The following is a 21,836-nucleotide window of genomic DNA, read 5'->3' as shown; positions in this document are numbered from 1 at the left end:
CATGTTAATATGCGGATATGAATGCTAAGGTAAAAATACAGTAAATATTTGAACAAATGGATACCATAGTCAAAACTGTACATATTTCACTAGTGCTAAGTGGCATACACACATATGCATAAATAAACCATGCAATTATACTTGTAGGTATGCAATTATGTTTTTTAAGCTACATCTTTATAACCTTAGAACAGATGTGATGATTCCAAATGCTCGACAATGCTTACGGACATATGTATGTAAATAGTTGCATTAATTACTATTTGTCGTTTACTTCAAAAGCAAAGTCGGTTGCAATATGGGAAACTCGATTTCTTGGATTTGGACAAAATTATTTGGTGTGAGGAAGAAAAGAGTTTTAATGGGTAAACTTGACTTTTGCACCATTTACAGATAATTCAGTTCTCTGATATGTTTTAATAATTATAACTTTATTACTACATTTTTACTAAAAGTGGGATTAGATAATGCTGGAAAGACGACTTTACTTTATCGGCTAAAGACTGGGAAAGTTGTTGAAACGTCACCAACAAACTGTATTAACTAAAAATTTCTCTTACAATGCTTACTAAACAAATTAAATAAAATGCTGTTAGGCTTTAATTTAGAAACATTTGAGCACGGAGACGACATTATCGAAGTCTGGGATATAGGAGGCAGGTGGACTATTCGTACACACTTTTATCCTAATACTGACGGGTTAATCTTTGTTCTGGATGGTGCCGATAAGAGTAGAATAGACGAAGCCAACCTATCTTTACTGCAGACTGTAATTCTTCTCTTACAACAAATGCACGGGTTGAAAACTTTTATAACTAAATTCAAACCTTCAGTTAAAACAGGAAGATGTTAGATTGACGGGGACACCTCTGCTAATTTTGCTGAACAAGGTGGACAAATTTTCTTCATCAGTTGATGAAAGCAAGCCTGAATCTATGAATAATGAATCAGCAGTACAAAAAAATAATATTGATTTTGCTGGCATTCGGACAATAAAGCCTGATATTTTGGTACTCAATTTTTTAGTAATAAGGTATTGAATAAGTGATACAAATTAACGGTTAATGTGTTATGCAAATGAAGATGCGAGTACAGCCCTGTTCCGCAATAACAGGAGAAGGTCTTTCTCAGGGCATGGACTGGATTTGTAATACAATGAACAGGAACCTTACCGGGACTATTGAGACTAGAAAAACTCCTAATGAGGTTTAGCATATTGAGTGCATGTAACTATTTTTAAGTAATTTTGTAAAGTCTATAAAGTATAAAAAGCTGTAAAAGTACATAAATTTGATAACTTCTTATTATGCAATACCTTTATCCGCTTATATTATCAAATATGTTTAATACAGAAGTAGTAAAATAGAAATATTACTACATATCCAGAGATGCTGGTAGTTATATGCATTCATTGCTGCATATACATCTAGTTTGGTCTGGATGTTACATATACATAAATGCAATAAGTGCTGGTCCATACAGACAAATCCATAGTTTATTACTATCTGTTTCGTATCCATTTTCACACAAAGTAATAATGAAAATGTATGGCCTACGTGCATGCCGGTTCATCCATTCCACTTTAGCGTACATACCATTTTAAAGATCAGCCTATTAATGTTAATGTCATTGCCAAGGTCGGTCGCTTTCCCAACCAAATCATAACATAACTTGAGTTAAGAAAACCTACAACAACGTGTATTGCATGTTTTTGTTTTGATTTTGGTCTACGTGCAGTGTGCAGTAAGAAAAAAAGAATCTTACTGTAGGATTTACAGGAAGTCGCAGTAAGTCAGTTAGTGCAAGAGTTTCATCAAAATTTTCGTGTCTCATGCAATAAATTTTGCCCATTAAAAAATAATTAGACTAGCAGTAGCTTGTACTAAATACTCACTTTATCAATCAGCCGACCGGTATATACAACTTAGGATATTGCGTCTGTCAGAATAAATATGGGTCTCAGAAGAGCACTTTATCGTAATCTCGTCCAATTGCAAAGGACAAGATTAAATTCGCCAAGAATACCGCCCAGACATAACGTTTGCCAACAGTACGAAAGGGCTTTCTCATGCACCTCTCGGACTTTGACGTCCATAAAGGTCGGTGATGTAGAGTTGACCAGTGAACGGTACAAGGGCAGCGTGGAGCGTGGGGATTACGGGCACTTGGCCAGCGCGGATGTCGCCTTCTTTCGCGACCTCCTAGGTGAATTATTAATTTAAAATATTATAATTCATTAAATTAATTTCTAATTAAAATTATTTACTTCATTAAATTATTTTTAATTAGGAAAACACCGAGTGGTCACTGACTCTGTAGAGATGGAGACGCATAACGTGGACTGGTTGAAGATGGTGAAAGGTATTTTAAGACAAATTCTCAAGATTTTCATAACTATGTATGTATTAATTGTGTGCATATATTGTGCGTGCAAATTAGGTGCGAGTCATATTCTTCTCAAACCTAAGACGGCCGAACAGGTATCTGCTATTTTGCAGTACTGCAATTCAAAAAAATTGGCTGTGGTTCCACAGGGCGGAAATACTGGTACATAAGTTTTAAAAATTAGATATTTATGGGATTGATAACATAATTTGTCCCTACGCAGGCCTGGTGGGTGGAAGTGTTCCAGTTTTTGACGAGATTATACTGTCTTTAAGTTCGCTGGATCGCATAATTTCACTGGATGAGTGGTCAGGTAAAAGAATAAAGTGGTTTTTGCGTTTTTTTGGTGTGTGCATTAATTGTATTAACTCATTACAGGAGTGTTGGTCGTTGAAGGAGGTTGTATTTTAGAAACCTTGAATACTTACTTGCAACAACATGACCTAATTATGCCACTGGATTTGGGGGCCAAAGGGAGCTGCCAGATTGGTGGAAATGTTTGTAAGTTGAAACCGATAACCAAGTTTTATAAATCTGGGTTAACTTGTAATTTTTAACTTTAATTTGCAGCTACCAATGCGGGTGGACTTCGGCTACTTCGATATGGGAGTCTTCATTCTACTGTTCTTGGGGTTGAAGCTGTAAATACAACAAAACTTTGAATTCGTTGTTGGCTAATATGCACCAGTAGGTTGTGTTTTTCACATTTTGCAGATATTAGCCGATGGAACAATCCTTGACTGTTTGAATACTAACAAGAAAGACAACACAGGGTACGACTTGAAGCATCTCTTTATCGGTTCTGAAGGAACTTTAGGTTGGTTTACTGAATCAATACTTCCGGATTAATTTTATGCATTAGCTAACACAACAATAGTTTAAAACTTGCATTATCATTTCAAATAATGTTTTATTTTTAGGGGTCGTGACAAAGGTAGCCATTCATTGTCCACCAAAGCCAAACGCTGTTAATCTTGCTCTCTTAGGTAGATTTTTAGAAAATAAATTTGAAATTTAATGGTATCTAATAATTTATTTTCTATGAATAATGTTAGGACTGGAAGACTATGATAAAGTCCTCAAGCTCTTCCAAAAGTGTAAAGCAGATCTTGGTGAAATTCTTTCGTCCTGTGAATACATTGACTCTCAAAGTATGAGCTGCGTGACAAAAAATCTCAACCTCAAGTGTCCGATTGGATCTCATCCATTTTACATGCTGATTGAAACTTCGGGCTCCAACGGTGACCACGATGGGGAGAAACTGAACAAGTTTTTGGAGGATGTGATGAGTCACGGGATTGTAAACGATGGGACGGTGGCGTCAGACTCAAGTCAAATTACAGTACTTCAAAGACTTTTTTTATATATATTCCACAAATATTTATGAATATATGGATCGTGTATATTTTATAACTTCACATTAGGAAATGTGGGGACTGAGAGAACGTATCGCAGAATCCCTCATGAATGACGGCTACGTGTACAAGTATGACTTATCTATTCCACTCACTTCGTTTGACACTTTGGTGCAGGATATGAAAGACCATTTAGGCCCTAATGTTGTTCGGGTTTGCGGCTATGGACATCTCGGTATGATCATTACATTACTATTACATGAATTGCATATGTAGGAGAAATAAATATATAATGGATGAACTACAAAATTCTAGGAGATGGCAATATCCACCTCAATATTACTTCTGAGCAGTATGATAAGCACGTGGTACAGCAAATTGAGCCCTTTGTATACGAATGGGTGGCAAAACACCGGGGTTCCATTAGTGCTGAGCATGGGCTGGGATTTAAGAAAAAGGACTATATTTCATATTCTAAACCTGTTGCTGCAATTTCATTAATGCGACAAATGAAAAAGATCTTCGACCCGAATAATATTTTAAACCCGTACAAAGTGCTTCCAGATAAAAATGGAGAAGGACATTAAAGTGGAAGAAAATGAAAATTACCCATTATTCAATTTTTTTAAAAGATGTCTTTTATGATTCGACTGAAGATTTGACTCCTTTAAGTATGTACGTATTTAGGTACATTTTATTTAATATAATTATTAAGCACGACTTTATAAAGACGGTTTTATTTTACTACAAAATATGGTGATAATGTTTATAGTACCTGAGGATTAATATACTCATATGTACGACATTTTGAAAAAAATAATTACAGGATTACATTTTATTATGTTCAATCGGAAAATTTTTAATGTTACGCAGATAAAAGTTTTACAGTTACAAATTGCTATTTTATTTCTGACCTAATAGATTCACCCAACCTAAATATTTTTAAGATATTTCTGGGTAAATCATGTGAACTCTTGTTAAACAAAACAGATGCATAATTAAATGCATGGATGGTGAGTGATTTGATTATACATACATATATTTTGTCGGTATATTTGTATTAATGTGTCGTTTAAATAAATTCTTTTATTGAGGTGGATTTTATTACCACTATACTCGTAAATATGATAGCATACTTTTTGCAAAAATATCGAGCTTGCATCATTGAGTCATTTACTAATACCTGAGTACTTATGATTACGATGCACGATCCGTGTTTTATACATGATTTCTTAATTTCTTTCGTTATCTGCGTACTTAAATATGCACATGAATTAAATGAAATACTGCAGAAGATGACTATCCCAGAACATCGCTCGATGGGGAGTGGCACACAGACCTTTGTATCGTATCCTCCACCAAATGTATATCGTATATAATCCATATTCGCGTGTACTAATTATTTGCAGTCGTTGTTTCGAATATAGAAACATGTATTTGTCATGCTTCATTGTCAAATAGCAAAATATGCATTTCACAACAACAAACCTGTGTACAATGATGAATCTCTCGATTTGGAAATGCCAATAGTTTCATTCAGTTATGTTGTTGGTGTGCATATGCAAATGCGATTGCTTTATTTGCACAAGTGTTGTTAGTCAATTCGTGTGAAATATTTACGCTTTTCCAGCTTGTGAATTGTCTTTTTTTATTTCGACGTCTTTATGAACATTACGCCTTGACTGATTATGATGGAAACTCGTCTCGAGGAGTTATTTCAGCTCTGTAACCCTACCGGCGCAGGTCACATCGGACGAGAAGAACTTCGCGGCTTGTGCGCCACGTTACAAATTTCGTCATCAGACGCAGATGCCATATTTCTGGACCTAGACAACGACGGCGATGGGTTAATAAGTTTCTCCGATTTTTCTCATGGATTTCGAGACTTTCTCAACCCTGGAACGAGAAGGGGCAGTTTACAAACGCCAACTCCGAGTGAAGAACAGTTGAACGAAATGGGACGCAAACATGCTTCTGCGAGAGGAGCTTGGAATAATTTCTCCACGACGTTAGGAATCGTTCCGGAGTCGGAATGCTTGGGAATTGGTGAAGAATCCGTGAGCAAATCACTTTCTCTTCTGATGGCAGATGTGACCCGACTCACAGACGATTACCGAAGTCTGGAAAATTCTTTCCGTCGGTCAGCTCAAGTACATGCAGCCCAGTTGGAAGCATTGGGAGAAGAAATGGTAACGCATTTTCGTACAAATTATTTACGCAGACAAACTGACCGGTTCGCGATGTTTGAATGATAACTGAATGATGTAGGAATACGTCAAGACGGAGGCTCGGGCGAAGCAGGAGGCTCGAGAAGAAGCGGCCAAGCAGGTGGACGCTGAGAGGAGGAAGATCGCAGGTGAAATGGAAACCCAACTGGCTGAATTATCAGAGCAACTTTTGTGCTTTAAAAAGGCTTGGATGTCCAATGAAGAGAGCAAAAATCGTGGGTGTGTCGCTGGCAATAATAATAATGGGCTCGAGTCTGAAAACAAAACCTTACGATCTTCGCTGCTGGAAGCGCAAACGAAGGCCGCCGTGCTCCAAAGTCAGTTGGTACTGAAGAGAAATGATTACTTGGAATTGTGCGAGGAATTGAAATCGTAAGTCTTACATATTTTTTAAATAAAAATAAGAATTTCGTGTCTCATATTTATTATGTTTCAGGGAGAAAGCAGTGCATCGAAACGCTGTTGAGGCCATGCAAGACCATCTCTCTTCTCTGAATGAGGCTAATCGTGTCTTGTGCGATGCGAATGACTGTTTTGTGACCAGTGCGACAGGGTCGGGTCCCAGTTCTTATGCTGAATCTCATTTAGGCGACAAGGGTAACATGTTATCCAGTGGAAATAAGAAAATTTTTGGGCGAGACAAAAAGTTTTTACATATGTTTTACACTTCAGATAGCGGAAGGGGAACTTTGCTGGATGAACTCCGTACTTCTGAAGAGATTAATAGTCCAAGTTCGGGATATTCTAGTTCACTTTGGTCCAACACCCTAATCTCAACAGCAGCACCTCCACCTCCTCAACTGGAACGCACCTTCAAAGTGATTTTGGCTGGAGATGCAGCAGTCGGGAAGAGCACGTTCATTGAAAGAGTTTGTCAAGGGCACTTTACGCCGAACCTTAGTTCGACCATTGGTAAGTACATATTCCAAAGGTCATGTTGCGACTATGGTTATCTACTGAAAACTTTCACGGTGATATTTTTCTGATTTTCCCTATGAAGGAGTTGACTTTCGGGTCAAAAGCGTCGAGGTGGACGGCGTTGCGGCCGCTTGCCAAATTTGGGATACCGCAGGTATGACTGACGATTAGTTGGTGACACATAATTTCAATCTCAACTTTGATTTTTTGAATCAGGTCAGGAGCGATTTCGCTCGTTAACAAAAAGTTACTTTCGACGGGCGGATGGAGTTCTTTTATTATACGGTAATTTTACTATACATTGGGGACCCGATTAATAAAATCCTTAACGCGAATGTCCATACAAATTATTTAAGTATGCACTTTTGGTCTGCAGATGTAACGAGTGAACGCACCTTTCTCTCCATTCGTCATTGGGTCCACTCCATTCAAGTGAATATAAATTTAAATTGCACTGCAATTTGTCCATGAAAGATGGCTTCAGTTATTTATTATTCCCGTACAATTTGTAGGAGGGTGCCGGACGGAGTCTGCCCATCATTTTGTGTGGCAACAAAAGTGATCTTCGAAACCGCGAAGGAGTTGCGTGTGTCCCGTGGGAAGAAGGCTCAAAGTTGGCTGCTTCCTGTGGAGCCTCGTTTTTAGAAACGTCCCCAAAATCTGGAGAGAATGTGATGAACTCTTTGGTTCTGCTAGTAAGGTAACGCTATATGGATTTATGTGCATGTAAAATTATACCCATATGCATGTTGCATATAAGCATGCTAACTAACTACCATTAATACCTAAATATGATGACGTAGTAATTGTGAAAGTTCATAATTTAACCATTTCATGTATCCGTGTGTTTAGGGAAATGAGTGTAATTGAGGATACGGAACTAAAAAACTCTGTCACATTACTGGAATCGGTCCCGTCCAAAAAAGGGTGTTGCTCGTCGTCGTAAATTTCATCTATTTTGAAAATAAAACTCATTAACATTATTTACTTGTAATAAAACTGATGTTCCTCAAAAAAAAGTATTGAAGAAAAAATGCAGCATAAATCATCGTTGCAGCCGAACGGAAAATAATCGTCTCAATTCGCCAATGTCATACACGGAGAAAGTTTCATGAACAAACTCCGTTTACAAACTCATGTTGTAAAAGTGCAGCATACCGTTTCTCCTCCCGAATTTCTTTTGATTTGATTAGTTGACTCTTGCGAGTCTCCAAAAATTGCCGTAGTCAAAGGTATTTCACTCTAACTAGGCGGGGCATTGGTTAAAGTTTTCAACTAGCAATAATCCCGACTCGGTATAAACCTCATCATCTGGGATACTGCCACTGCGCAAAGATAACATCCGTCTCATCGTCCCCCCGGTCTTCCTCCCCGTGTCACCCTGCCACTAAATAAACCAACCTTTGCATGTAAAACTCTGCACCACAGCTGCAAGGTCAATGTCTACAGTAAGTTTTCTGTATGGTACTGTGCACTATGTCACATTATGTGCAATCTCTAACAAATTTAGTAAAGTAGCTGCCCGACAATTAATATTTTTCTGAAATTTCTTCAATTAAGAGAGTCTCAACACTGCGTCTTTATTGGGCGGGAGCCATGAGCCCATTCTAAACTAACCCAAGTGAGACGAAAACCGACACAAATTTAGAGATTTTCGAGTTATAATTATCATTTAATATTTTAACTTAACAGTTCTATTAGTGGTTAAAATAATTACCAAACTTGTGAAGCATTAAGATGAACAATAACGTTACCACATCCGCTGGGACCCCAAATTTTACGTCGGCTGTGAGTAAATCATATATTTTTACAACTCTTGCCAAATATGAATCGAAAATGTGCATTTTGTTTGATTCTTTTTTTAGTGCACAATGAACATGAATTACAAATTACGATTTATATTTGACTTATGTCTTTACAGGAACGCCGAGCTGCCGTGGACGAAGCGGGGAAAGCGTCTGATGATTTTTACCGTCTATTTTATAAGACTTTGGAAATGAGACCTCATGTAGTCAATTAGCTTATACCTTTCTTAAATTAAGAATCTTAATTTATAGTAGTTGTAAATGTATTTATAATTTTTCATTATCATCTTGCAGAGAGTAGCACAGCTTTACTTGGACAGTGCAGTATTGATATGGGATGGAAATCCGTATGTAACTTCTGACGCGATTAAGAAATTTTATGAGAATCTACCCTCACTCACCTTTAGTGTAGCTACAGTGGATGCTCAACCCCTACCAAGTAAATATCTTTGAATAATGAAATTTTCTCCTTTGTGATATAAACTTGTATTTATATGATGATTTCATTTCAGGGGAAGCTGTCGGTGACCAAAAGACGTTCATGATAACGACTGGTGGCAGCTATCGCGTGAGTGGGGTTGGCAACCGCAACTTTTCACAGACCTTCGTTATCACAGCACATACGGATAAGTGGAAAATCGCTTCGGATGTGTTCCGTACTCAAGTTCATCCTACCCATGCCAATGCATTGTAGTTCTGAACTGCATATGCATTTATTACTCAAAGTGTTAATTTTTGTTTTATAATTTTGAATTGTAAGCCAGACTGATCTATCTAATTTTATAACTGTTATAATAAATATGAAATAAAAATGGCCAGGTGCTAGAATAATTTACAAGTTCGGTTGGTATTTATTTTGGTATAATAATAATTTGAAAGCATTTACTTTAATTTGGCATGTAGTATACATTTGTTAGTATTTTTTCTTATTATAATGATCATATTTACATATTTATATTACATAAAGTTGATTTAGTATCTCTGAATAGAACAATTTTAAAGTTAAGTCATAGGTTAATATAGGTTTGGGATAAATAAAAGTGTGTTATATATTCTCATGCAAAATAAATAAATTTTGCATAGACATTTGCAATTTGTTTAAAATCGCATAATAACAAAGGTAATTTAAATTTAATAGAAAAGTTATTAATTACTATAAAGGCACCACGGTTGGTTAACAAGTGAAGATGTTGTATGCATCAGCGTTTTATAAACTGCTATACATCATCATTCGCAACGGATTTGTATTTGCTGCAAAAAATCATCATCAATATTACACGTTTATCACAAGTTAAATAAATAATTTATAAATAAATTTTGATTATAATAACAATTATTACCATCCGTTGAGTTCTGTATTAGCATCACTCTTGCGTATAACTTCTGCATATTGTGTCTTCTCATCTTTTGTATGTCCTGCTCCTGGTACTGTGATTTGCATAATTATAATAGTATTTAGGTATTTAATAAACAAATGGTATGAAGTATGCAGTCTTGAAGATATGCTGGATTCATGATTTCAAAGACGAATCAGTTGAAAAATTTTTAGAATTTTTATATTCGATACTTACAAGCATCATCTAAGGCCAACAGCTCAGTTTGGGTGAAAAGGTAATCAAGGAGTTTACGGACAACCATCATTACCACCAACTGAGAAAAAATTATAGAGTTACAGTGGGTTGTCAAAAGTGATGGTGGTCTGTTTTGCGCTCGGTACCGCGTGAGATATTCTTGCCCAGGGATAACCATGGACTAATCCTATTGGCCTGTTTTATAGCCCTACAAATGTAGAAGAAAATACATCAAACAGAGTTTCTAAATCCGACCCCGTTCGGGGGAAACTGAGAAAAAACTTCAAAAACAGAATAAAAAATTATGGCAAAAGTATTGGTGGTGGTTTATTTTTTGTACCTACAGGCCTCACACGTCTGAATTACCAGTCGTAACGTTAGTATAGTACTCTCTTATGTTCATTGCGCTATAAATTTATTTAAAATGGCCAAAATAAGTGAGTTGACCATTGCTGAGAAAAATTTATCAACAGCTCGCGTGAGAGGGGGGTTGGACCGCAAAATCTTTACCTTTCGACCTCATTTAACCTCTGGGAAATTCAGAATATAATCATGAAGAAGTTATATACTTGCGCGGTGGTCAGCAGCGCAAAACAAGCCCGAACTAAGGTCACCGCATATCACCAAGGCAGAAAAATTACTTATTGGGGTAAAGACCACAGTTTAAGGAAGGTTTCAGGGGTCACAAAAAAAAATCCAGATCATATTTGATGACATAATTTTGCAGGTTATTGTGTGTTTTAGTCTACCCGAAACAAATTTTCATTGAAAGAAGCCGGTTTATAAAGATACACATAGCAAGATGGATGTGTCGATAAAATATAAGTGGCGAAGGGAACACGCTAGTGGGATGAAAAATGATCGGGACGAGATCCTGTGATCGGATGAGAACAAATTCTGCTTTTTTAGAATCCGTGGACCTTAATATGTTTGTAAAAAATCAGTTGAACCACTGAGAACCGATTGCTTGAAAGAAACTGTGAGATACACTAGAGGCAATTTTTCTTATTTTGCTAACCAGCATGTTGGGAAATTAATCTTATCTTTATCTCGACCAGATTTAGTGATGGGGTGGAGTGCATGTACCCAAATAAAGTGGGGGACCTTAATTTCAATATTATCAGAATGAATCTGTTCAGCGTATATTGTGTTGTAATTTTTCTGCCCCCTAGGGCTTTCAAAAAAGGGTTGTACTTCCTATAATAAGTAATTTTTCTGCCTTGGTGATATGCGGTGACCTTAGTTCGGGCTTGTTTTGCGCTGCTGACCACCGCGCAAGTATATAACTTCTTCATGATTATATTCTGAATTTCCCAGAGGTTATACTAACGTTACGACTGGTAATTCCGAGGTGTGAGACCTGTAGATACAAAAAATAAACCACCACCAATACTTTTGACACAATTTTGTATACCATTTTTGAAGTTTTTTCTCAGTTTCCCCCGAATGGGGTCAGATTTCGAAACTCGTTTGATGTATTTTCTTCTACATTTGTAGGGCTATAAAACATGCGAATAGAATTAGTCCATATCCCTGGGCAAGAATATCTCACGCGGTACCGAGCGCAAAATAGACCACCATCACTTTTGACAACCCACTGTATGTAGATATTGATTACTTTTGCGAAATTTTATACCATGATTTACCATAAGGGGAAAGAGAATTGCAGTCTGTTTCAGACTTTTGATGATCCACAACAAAACCAAGCACAGTAGTTGGATCATGGTGAATAAGTGCACCCTCATTAAGGGCACAACCCGCAAGTACCCATGGTCTGGTTGGTATTTAAGAGGCATGAACATGAGCAAAATTCGTTGGAAGAGTTCCATTCTCATCAAGGCAGAGAATCCCATGTATAGGAAGACGCCGTAGAGAACGGGCATTGGGACGTGGCGCAGGACAGGCGTCAGTAATACGGACAACCCAACCGTGATAAAGACCAGCAAATTGGACACTCGTTGTTCCCGTACTCCCAAAAAGATTGGCTTTTCTCCTGGAGCAGCCGATTCGGATTCCATTTTTAAAGAACTGACATTGGTCAAACTTTCCACTGTAGCTGCGACGAACCAAGGGAGGCCAAAGAGTGAACCAACCGTGATGAGAATTGCGAGCACGAAAAGGTCCAAGTGATACCCGCATCCTTTCTGTTAAACGGTAAAAAAATCATATTTCACAAGTTTATACTTACGTAATCTGAATACATATGCAAGTACAGTGTTTTTTTAACACACACCTTTAGCTTATGATCTTTTCGATTCACAATGACAGCCGTGATCTGTTGATCCATAAAAATTAGAATTGTCGCCAACAATGCAGGAATTGATGCTGCAAAAAGACTCCAAAATGGATTCTTCCCAAATGGTGGAATAAACCAGCCACGCTCACTCGACGTGGGTGCAAATTTTTCCGGCACAGTCAGTTTCGGGGTTGGAATGCCAGATTTAAAATCCACAAATGTCATTGCCTATCAAGTAAAAAATTTACATATAACAATACTAACCTATATAATGAATTAAACATGAGCATTTTATACAATTTATGCATTTGAAAAGATACACAGCAGCGCTATATTTATGCATATAAGTATTTACCGCAATAGCCAAGATTACTGCAAAATCAGACACAATGTAGCGAAACCATGTAGGAAAGAATGGAGACATTCGAAATTCTTTGAGCATATAGGACACGAAGAAAGTTCCAATGAAGAGGAGAAGTGACATTAAGAAGATTGATTGAGACGTCTCGGTCTGAAGGGCTTCGAGTAAGTTAATGTTGGGCGTGGTGTCCTAATAGATTCATTTAACCAGGTCAATTAATACTTCGTTTTAACTTAATGTTTCCAAAGTATAAAAAACTATTGCCTAACCTGATAAACATCGTAATCAAAGTTCCAAGCTGTCTGATTTTGACCATCATCAAAATCACGCATTGCATTAGAGCTGACGCCGTTGGGGCTGTTGTTCATGAATTCAAGTGCGGAATCATTTAGCCCCCTTGTGATGGGTGGACCATGCTTCACGTGACGAATTAGCATGACATTCTTGAGTGCCTGGATTGAAGTCAATTTGATGTCAGTTTTAAGAACAAACAAATTAGTATACATATCTATAGCAGAATGTGCATACCTCCACCATGAAGATGCAAGCAATAAGGGTTGCAAAATTATCCTCTGTAAATCTCGTAATGTATGATACCAACGCGGACGCATCTGTGGCCACGAGGATCATCAGGATAAGAGCAATCCAAAGTCCAACCCATAATCTAAACTCGAGGTAGTTGAGTCCGTTTGATCTGCACACGATAATTATCATCAAGTATTTGCACATTTTTATTTTATTTTTTCTTTCATTTATTTTACTCTGAGAAATGGACGAGAATCTTCTCAAACACAAGTACAGGTCCTGTACTGCCCAAAATTGTTAGCGGTTGTCCAGCAAAAAGGGCGAATCCTATTCCACAAACACAGCCAGCTACCATCGTTTCCATTGTACCCATTGCATTATGTGTTGCCTGAACCACATTAGGATAAGATTAATTAATTTTGGTTATCTTTTACGGCTTACTTCATTTTTAGATTATATGTAATTCAACATCACGTAATTTATTACTTACAAGACCCATCAAGCCTCCAAAGGTGATTTGGGGAGTGAGACAAGCAAAGTATAGAAACATCCAAGTAGCCAAGACTTGTAGGGATAAGGCATCCTTAAAATCGGACCAGTACCTGTGGAATTGAAATTAACACTTGTGCATATGCAGATCTTTGTCGTAATAAGTTGTACTGAAAGTGAATATTTTTCCACGAACCATGGAACCTTGCGCTTAATGTCTTGGAAGAAACCTCCAAATATACGACCAGTTCTTGTCAACCCGTTATCTTCTTCGTCACCTCCATGACTGCTTGCTCCATGACCACCACCAGCCTATAAGACGTCAATGCAATTATTTTACGTGTTGATAACCATACTTTTACACTGCATAAGCCCTCGAGTATGTACGTACCGCTACGCTCGGGGGTTCCAGTCTAATAGACGCGTCCCATGTCGCTGGTGGAAGAATGGATGTCGTATTCAAAAACAGGTCAATTCCTTGAAGAATGCGCTCTTTAGTTTCAGCTTTATAAGCCAATTCCTTAAAACCTGGGTCGGTCAAAAGGGTTCCAACAGCACGGCCAATTTCCATTATATTGGTGCCCTGAAGGAATAAAATACATTGACTTATTCCTAACGTTCAAATAATTATAAATTGTAGTATTTAATCCGGTTCTGAACTAACGTGAGGTGCAAGAAGCACAAATACAAATCTTGTGGGAAGGGGAACCTCCGTTAAATTTCCGAGGATTGTGGCGTCCTTCAGCTTTAAAAATGCAGCCACCGGTTGTTTCAATCCACTAATCTCGAGAGAAAAAACATAGCATTTTTAATACATGTGGGTTACTGATAACGAAAGTTTGGCGTCCCTTTGCCATCAAGGAAGAAAAATGGAGAAGTTCTCACACAACTCGTCTGCACTGCCAGCGAGTTTCACGTGTTTTTCTTCCTCTCTCCTCCACCTCTCAAACCTTCCACACTTTCCACCACTGTTTACCTCTTTGTTGAAGTCCTTATCAGGGCGCAAAGATGGCCCCACCCAAAAAACGACCTTCTCGGAAAACAACTCGGAATCCCCCTGACACCGACCACCCCCAAATGGAACCCGCGAGTGTTGTTGACGACTCGGATTCTTCCCCTGACACCGACCACCAAAACACGGAAGGGCGTAAGTTTTCTACCCTCTTATTTCACCCCACCCCCACGACACAGCATATTAAATATTACTATTATTAATTACCTTGAATTTATTGTTTTTTTAGGTGGTAGGAGTTTGAGGAAGCGAAAGAAGGTGTCCTACACGTATGATGACGACTCGGAATCTGCCCCCGATACCGACCACTCTCCCATGGAAAGCACGAATGATGGTGACGACTCGGATTCTGAACACGGACAAGCCCACCCCCACTCTGATCACATGAATGATGATGAAGACTCGGCCCATTCCAATGACACCGACCACTCAAATTCTGACTCGGAGCCCACCTCTGACCCCGAACACCACTCTGCGGGTCAAGTGGATGAAGACCAACTCTCCCCTCATTCCACACAACACTCTGCGGACGAGGAGGAGGGGGAGGAATATATTTTTGACGCACCCCCATCTCCATCTCCGCCACCACCGCGACTCATTTTGACGTACGGGGATCGCGTCATGGAATACATCCCCACAACACCACTTCCGCACATGGTTGGAGCGCCCGTCACGTTTGCTATTTTTATGCAACATGGGGACGGATCACTTCAGAGAGTGGAACCAATGGGTAATAAAACTCTCAATCATCGATATTATGCATTATTTATGAGGATGACGACTGACGCAATAAATTTGATAAATATGTAATGGATTATCTTGTGCATTATTTTAGCTAATCCTCCTCCACCACCACTTGTTCCAGTTCCACCTCCACCCCCACCAGCAGAAGTTGAAATGTGGCACCCTCCCAAGGGGACGCTGAAGTACGTCTTTGATGCTATCAAGACCCACTTGCGATGGGGCGACGAGCCGGGTGAGACGGATGCCAAGTTGGGCGAAAGTGAGGAATTCGTGGAATTGATGGAGTCACTTCCTGTTCGTGGTACCCACACTTTGGGACTTGGAACCCCTCGCACCACCCTCATTCGAAACGGGGACAACAACAACATTTGGATCAAGTGGCAAGGTGACGAGGTGAAAGCCTTGATGTACAGTGTTCAAAAGGACTTTATTTTCAGCTGGCACGTTTCCCAAAAAATGTGCACTGTTGCAAATTGTTGGTTACAAGCTGTGGTAATGATTTAAATTATTTAACTTAACTTTTCCAAATGTTATTTTTATGATAATGCGTATATTTTACAGGATAGAGTGATTGGGTATTGTCGCGAGGATTCGACCAAACTTCGTGAAGTTTTACTGCTGAGGGACGCCAATAATGTCAACCCCAACATCGTCCTCCTACATCCAATCCTTCGTATGACTCCATATGATGATGACATCATCAATGACTACATCAGACTTGTCAGAATGACCATTGGCTACAAAACCATCACCAACTACATTGAACAACATCCCACCTATCGTTTCGTGATTGACATGCCATGGAGTTTTGCCACCACGCTATCTCTGGAGAAATTCAACACTTTTGCCGTAAGTAACCTATTCTCAACTTGACAACATCTCGTTTGCATATTATTGACTAGTTGTAATTAATAAATAAAATGTTTCTTTTGCATAGGTCGCAACTTGCATCATGACCTTCCTCCACAACAACGCCTTCCGTAATTCCACTCTTTCAAAAATTCGACTTAGAATGAGTCAGATCACCTTCAAAGATGCAAATTGGAATGAAGTTCGGAAGATACTTGAGACAAATGGTTTCAAATTTATTGTGATCCCAGCTACTAACCAACTCGCACACGATCACATGTTCCCAGCTCATGTCATTAAGAACCAAGATCACACTTATCAAGGAGATGATGGAAATGGGGCAGTGAAGGACGGGATATTACTTTCAAAGATCGGGGGTGTCCTTGCATCTGGTGCAAGCAAAGGGAACGCCCTTCCCCACATGCCACTCGCCGGACATCTCCATAGCGTCGTGATGCTCTACCAGGACATTCTTGACCCTGAAGAACACGACCCTGAGGAGACTGAGACCCGCACCCGTCATGCAGAATTCATGGGGATTTTGGCTACGCTGTTGGGGATTATTCTTGAACAAGACTTTAAAGGACACCCAATGCGACCCATGACTGAACAGCTTACCCACTATGATTTAGTATTTGATTATAATGTATTTAGACGACTTTTCCAATTTAAAACCGGTTGTACAATTATAGTGAGGAGAGAGGGGAATGGTATCCCAATAGTTAATGGTAAACCTCAATTTGTGTGGTAGAATGTTGTAACATTTCTTTGTTCACTTTTAATCGTTAATCTCTTTATAATTTTTAATTTGAATCAGAACCTGAATGTATTAGTATTACTTTGGTACCGTTTTTATCAATAAATTATGTCATGTTTCACCCACGAATTATTTTTTTGTTTATGTCGTTCTTATTTTGTTTATGTCGTTCTTATATAGTATATATGTATCGTTAATATATATGCTCTGTGCCAGAGATTTGTATTACATATTTGGTTATGTGTATACTTACGTAAGTAGTTGGATTTGACCCACCATGATATTTGCACATTCCGCATTGGCTGGTATTTTTCGCAGAAATTGAACATTTTTCTAGTAAAAATACAAACAATTATTATACATTTGGAATGTTTAAATGCAAAATGTTGCAAACCTCTTTATCTTCTTTGGTGGGTTGACGATACACGACCGAAGAGATGCTGTTCCTTCGCAAAAATTCAGTTGCACTGGAAGATGCTGCAAGTAAATTAAATTGCCCGTTTAATAATTATACTAAATATACATAAGCAAATAGATATGTTTTCTCTTGGAAATATTATGTAATTATTGACCACTAACATTTCCTCTCAAGTGGGGGCTTCTTCTTCCTAAATAATGTCGGGATGATGGAAGTGGCCGTCTCGTAGAGATGAACATGAGGTCGGAGCAGGGTTTGGAGGACCTGATTCATGAATTTTATGTTATTTATTTCAAATTATTAATCTACTTTGATTTGATTTTACTTTTGCCCTCTCCGACTCCTGGATGACGCCATTTGACGCCCACGTGTCCACGAGGAGTCGACATGCTCGTTCTTCGCTATTGCAGTTGAATTGAAGCTGGACTTCTGCCCCCTCCAGGATGCGACGAAGCTCATACAAAGCGCTGAGTTGGATCGACGGGACATAAGGTTTACTCCAGCGCATCGCCTCCTCAATGTCCTCTTCGAATTTCACCCATCTTTTGTTTACAAAATTAAACGATAATTACATACAAACGCTCAATCAAAAGTCACATGTACGTGTCTAAATATGCAGATATATTTATATCTATGGCCTATAATGGCGTGTAGTGGGTGGCTTATTTAAGGTCTATTATTTCATTGTAGTTGAAAATCCTGGAATTTCTAAGATTTTGCATAATAATGTGTCATTCATCATCAGCGTATGTCTGAATTTAAATCATCAGCAGATGGATATTTAACAAAAACATTTATTGCATTTATTCTCGACATCCTGGAGCACAAATTGAAATCTCATGCATCACACTTGTAAATATTTCTCATTCACACTAACTGTGATCTGCAAAACGGCCCTGACTCCTTCCAAATGACTATCAAACAAAGTAACAATGAATGGAAGAGTGACAGGTTAAGTTGGGCAAATATTGTAATAAACTTGTACAATTAAATTCAACACTGCATAAATCAGATCCTGCCTGCTGAATGCAAGGAGGGATTTATTCTCGCACAGCACATATGCCATGGAGTAAAAAAAATGCCGACAGACCTATTCGTATCATGATAAGCATGCTTAATTTGCCTTGATAAGTACATTATTGGTTCGGCGTTCAGTGTGCATATGACTCGCAGTGGGGACTTTGCCACTGATATCTAACTTCTGCATGGATATGCTTGGGTAAGATTATTACAGTTGGGTTAGTTAGTTGATCAAACCAATTTACTAAATTATGCTGTTGCACGTAACCAGAAATAGTTTACATTTTTACATAAGAATGAATATTTTAACAAACAAAAACTACTGCTGGTTCTCTCAAAATTTAAATTTGTCATCATGAAACCCCAAAAAAGATTGTATCAAATTATTGGATCAAAATATTCCAGCTTTCACAATAATAATAAGAAATATGAAAATAGGATTACGCATGAAATGTGTACAGGAATTTTCCAGCGTGTTACGTTACATAACTTATTATTTTTCTTGTGAAATTGCTTCTGTTCGAGAGTCAGTAATCAACCACGCACATTTCAGTGGCAACAAGTCCATTGAAGAGTTTATGTTGTCGCATTATATAAATAATAGTGATTATCATTGACAAAGTATTGGAATGTCAGGTGTCAACATTCGTAAACTTCAATACATATTGGTGACAAAAGTCTGAGAGTAGGTATGTAAATAAATGTGCTGATTTAAGTGTGGAAATCTCTGTTCAACTCTGTCAATTCCTTCGTGATAAGTATGTGTTGTTTGTCAACTTGAAGCCAAGTCATGTCATGATAACAAAATCCACCACCTCAATAACATATAGAACATGTTTTTAACGTAATTCCAACGGCAACATCAATATAACTTGTGGATGGGGAGATGCATTATCAATAACAATGAGTATAAGCTCAATCTGCACAAAACATAGATGACAAAATCACTGACCATCCATGATTTTAATGATGAATCGAGTTGACAGCTAATTCACATGATTGACCACAATTACGGACAGTTTACATGAATCGCAAGCATGCTTCATCGCAATCTTTGAATAGGAAAATATTTAAGCTTGGAGCAAGACAGGTATTCGTTCGTATTCCGCTTAACTTGAGGGGCTTAAGGTCACAACGTATTTGCACACACGTAGTAATATTTTGCGTGATTTGTGAGTTTAAATTTTATGCCATTTCTTTCGCAAAATTGAACACACATATTTAAATAATTTACATCCTGACATACATTTGCTGCCCCACACTTTTTTCCAAAGTTTGTCGTGAAATTTTATGGGCGATGGTTCAAATAATTATTATACACATGGAAGTGTATAACCTTGTGGGAACAGACTACATGTTAGGTGATCCCAATGACATTTTATGTTATGTTGTGTTCAAGTAACTCTCAAATTTTTATGACTATCTTATCTTCAATATGAAAAACCATAAAATTAAGCCTAGTTTAAGCTTACCGAAAGTTATAGTGTCAATTATTAATGAGCTCGTTATACACATTAAACGCATGTATGTATATATTAAACATTTACATAAAGCAAAGGTGAAACTTTAATATATTTATTTAGTTAAATTCCGACAATAATGTGTAATTGTGCAAGGTTTATGATTTTGTTGAACGTCACACACCGACAACCGACGAGACAATTACACATTCACCCTGACTGGATTTTAATAACTCCCCGGTCGGACCAAGTTTTACTTTTTTAAATACATTCAAATTAGGCATGCAAACATGTGAAACTTTTTTTCAATATTTTTTGCACACTGTTATATTATGCATAGTAAAAAATTCATTCATTATGCAACGCATAAATTATTTGTCTCCTCAATTTGGCAAGGTTATTTATTTTTACTTCAAATTTATTAGGAAGAAAAATCAAAACTATCACAAACTAAATTAAACAAGCCTTGACTCTGTGTGTAAGCCAGGATGTAATTATTGAAAAAAACTCTGCAAGTGTTTCATTTATGGTACATACATACAAACAGTGCTTTCATGTTGCTTTAATGCATGAGAATTTCATGAATGAATCCATATTTATGGAACTTGTTTACCTACTGCGTTCTAATTTTTCTGAGAGTTTATAAAGTTTTTCTCTGATAAACTTTTAGTGATAGAAAATCCTAAAAATACTGAAAAGTAGTTAAAAATGAGACAATGTGTGTTAAATGAAAACTGACCTCGCCGATTCCCTCCACTCCTCCTTCCTTCCGTCCGAGTTGAACTGAGCCATTTCGATGAAGAGGGGGTAGCCAGCCTCTGGGGGAAGCTCGGGCTGCCATCCCAAAGTGTCTTCCCCACCGGAAACATCCCACGTGGAGTTGGGCATGCTTGGTACTTTCCCTTGTTAGGTTTAGTTACTTTTGTCACAAGTTGTGCGGGATCACTGTTGCCCCTTCGGTCGCAAAAGATGATCAGTCGCCACGATCAACTCCGAGACTGATTTGAAGTTCAAGTGTTCCACAATTGAAATTATTGGTTGAGGCACAAGTACTATCGCCAGTACTACGAATACTACTACTACCACCAATTAATTGAAGGATATGGGTGACCCACATTATTCCCATCATGATGAGATGATGAGCATCCTCGGGGTGGGATATCACACCGTCATAAAATTACACACAATTCACAACCAATCTTCACCCACATGTTTCGTGATCAACAAATTGTTGTGCATTTATTTGGCAGAAATAATTATACGTCAAAGTCTTCACGAGAATGGTGTGTCTATCCACAAAAGTAGCTGCTCCAGCGCATTTTACATATACATAATGTATGTATGCACTTGATCTCATCAGTGTCAGTCAGTCAGCTACTTATCATCTTTCGGCATACAGGATTGCAATACTTTGCATAAGCATTTCTGTGAATGCTATTGTATAGTTTTCATCCCCCATGGAATCGTGGGTTGGTTGGTGGTAGAGCAAGTGCAAGAGTGTGATCTGAAGCAGAATTAATAACTGTTTTATTCCAGACGTTCATTACTCATCATCCTTCGTGGTTCATAAGCATAATAATGCTAAATTCGTGTGAGACCGAAAGAGTGTTCTCCTACGATCGAGCTTCCTTTCCACATAAATAACTTGTGATGTGTGACACCAGACACACGATAACGACACAACAATCAAGAAGACAAAAATA

At 38.0% G+C, this 21,836-nt stretch overlaps 5 protein-coding genes and 1 non-coding gene across 9 annotated transcripts; 4 read left to right on the top strand and 2 right to left on the bottom strand.

Moving 5' to 3' along the window:
- Positions 1 to 221: 221 nt before the first annotated feature.
- LOC110845150 (ADP-ribosylation factor 1-like 2) lies at positions 222 to 1,380 on the top strand. 3 transcript variants are annotated; one of them, XR_004834043.1, is made up of 5 exons: positions 222 to 365; positions 456 to 536; positions 609 to 769; positions 834 to 1,010; positions 1,084 to 1,378. XR_004834043.1 is itself a non-coding variant. In XM_035848068.1 (5 exons), exons 1-5 carry the CDS (start codon positions 299 to 301, stop codon positions 1,210 to 1,212), a joined length of 618 nt encoding a protein of 205 aa, XP_035703961.1. In that variant the 5' UTR covers positions 222 to 298; the 3' UTR covers positions 1,213 to 1,380. The 3 variants fall into 3 exon arrangements, 2 of the variants coding, with proteins under 2 accessions (XP_035703961.1, XP_021947205.2); XM_035848068.1 differs by having other exon boundaries at positions 597 to 769; positions 843 to 1,010; positions 1,084 to 1,380; XM_022091513.2 differs by having other exon boundaries at positions 597 to 769; positions 1,084 to 1,377.
- Positions 1,381 to 1,639: 259 nt separating this feature from the next.
- Positions 1,640 to 4,863, top strand: LOC110843169 (D-2-hydroxyglutarate dehydrogenase, mitochondrial). Of its 2 annotated transcripts, XM_022089118.2 has the most exons (12): positions 1,640 to 1,787; positions 1,907 to 2,205; positions 2,290 to 2,361; positions 2,440 to 2,547; positions 2,609 to 2,698; positions 2,764 to 2,886; positions 2,956 to 3,026; positions 3,100 to 3,202; positions 3,306 to 3,371; positions 3,441 to 3,727; positions 3,810 to 3,975; positions 4,056 to 4,863. In XM_022089118.2, exons 2-12 carry the CDS (start codon positions 1,953 to 1,955, stop codon positions 4,325 to 4,327), a joined length of 1,611 nt encoding a protein of 536 aa, XP_021944810.1. In that variant the 5' UTR covers positions 1,640 to 1,787; positions 1,907 to 1,952; the 3' UTR covers positions 4,328 to 4,863. The 2 variants fall into 2 exon arrangements, with proteins under 2 accessions (XP_021944810.1, XP_021944809.1); XM_022089117.2 differs by having other exon boundaries at positions 1,653 to 2,205.
- A 510-nt stretch (positions 4,864 to 5,373) lies between these two features.
- On the top strand, positions 5,374 to 7,905 carry LOC110843300 (ras and EF-hand domain-containing protein homolog). Its single transcript, XM_022089260.2, has 9 exons — positions 5,374 to 5,929; positions 6,009 to 6,340; positions 6,405 to 6,565; positions 6,641 to 6,880; positions 6,969 to 7,040; positions 7,103 to 7,171; positions 7,263 to 7,318; positions 7,399 to 7,586; positions 7,739 to 7,905. The coding sequence occupies exons 1-9, from the start codon at positions 5,429 to 5,431 to the stop codon at positions 7,830 to 7,832; spliced, it is 1,713 nt and encodes a 570-aa protein (XP_021944952.2). The 5' UTR covers positions 5,374 to 5,428; the 3' UTR covers positions 7,833 to 7,905.
- A 177-nt stretch (positions 7,906 to 8,082) lies between these two features.
- Positions 8,083 to 8,223, bottom strand: LOC118434718. The gene has a single exon (XR_004834199.1). It is a non-coding gene; the product is annotated as a U4 spliceosomal RNA (small nuclear RNA).
- Positions 8,224 to 8,476: 253 nt separating this feature from the next.
- LOC110842843 (NTF2-related export protein) lies at positions 8,477 to 9,529 on the top strand. Its single transcript, XM_022088675.2, has 4 exons — positions 8,477 to 8,674; positions 8,808 to 8,894; positions 8,986 to 9,130; positions 9,204 to 9,529. The coding sequence occupies exons 1-4, from the start codon at positions 8,624 to 8,626 to the stop codon at positions 9,383 to 9,385; spliced, it is 465 nt and encodes a 154-aa protein (XP_021944367.1). The 5' UTR covers positions 8,477 to 8,623; the 3' UTR covers positions 9,386 to 9,529.
- On the bottom strand, positions 9,523 to 21,214 carry LOC110842841 (electrogenic sodium bicarbonate cotransporter 1). Its single transcript, XM_022088674.2, has 18 exons — positions 20,873 to 21,214; positions 17,979 to 18,195; positions 17,815 to 17,917; positions 17,630 to 17,712; positions 17,489 to 17,568; positions 14,538 to 14,652; positions 14,265 to 14,456; positions 14,070 to 14,185; positions 13,875 to 13,986; positions 13,621 to 13,772; positions 13,388 to 13,553; positions 13,129 to 13,311; positions 12,854 to 13,048; positions 12,496 to 12,726; positions 11,909 to 12,406; positions 10,263 to 10,341; positions 10,032 to 10,119; positions 9,523 to 9,942 (listed from the first exon to the last, which is right to left on the bottom strand). Exons 1-18 carry the CDS (start codon positions 21,019 to 21,021, stop codon positions 9,909 to 9,911), a joined length of 2,793 nt encoding a protein of 930 aa, XP_021944366.1. The 5' UTR covers positions 21,022 to 21,214; the 3' UTR covers positions 9,523 to 9,908.
- Positions 21,215 to 21,836: the final 622 nt, after the last annotated feature.

The sequence above is a fragment of the Folsomia candida genome, unplaced genomic scaffold (genome assembly GCF_002217175.1).
Source record: "Folsomia candida strain VU population unplaced genomic scaffold, ASM221717v1 Fcan01_Sc002, whole genome shotgun sequence".
Taxonomy (NCBI): Eukaryota; Metazoa; Arthropoda; class Collembola; order Entomobryomorpha; family Isotomidae; genus Folsomia; species Folsomia candida.
This window is presented reverse-complemented; position numbering and strand designations above follow the sequence as displayed.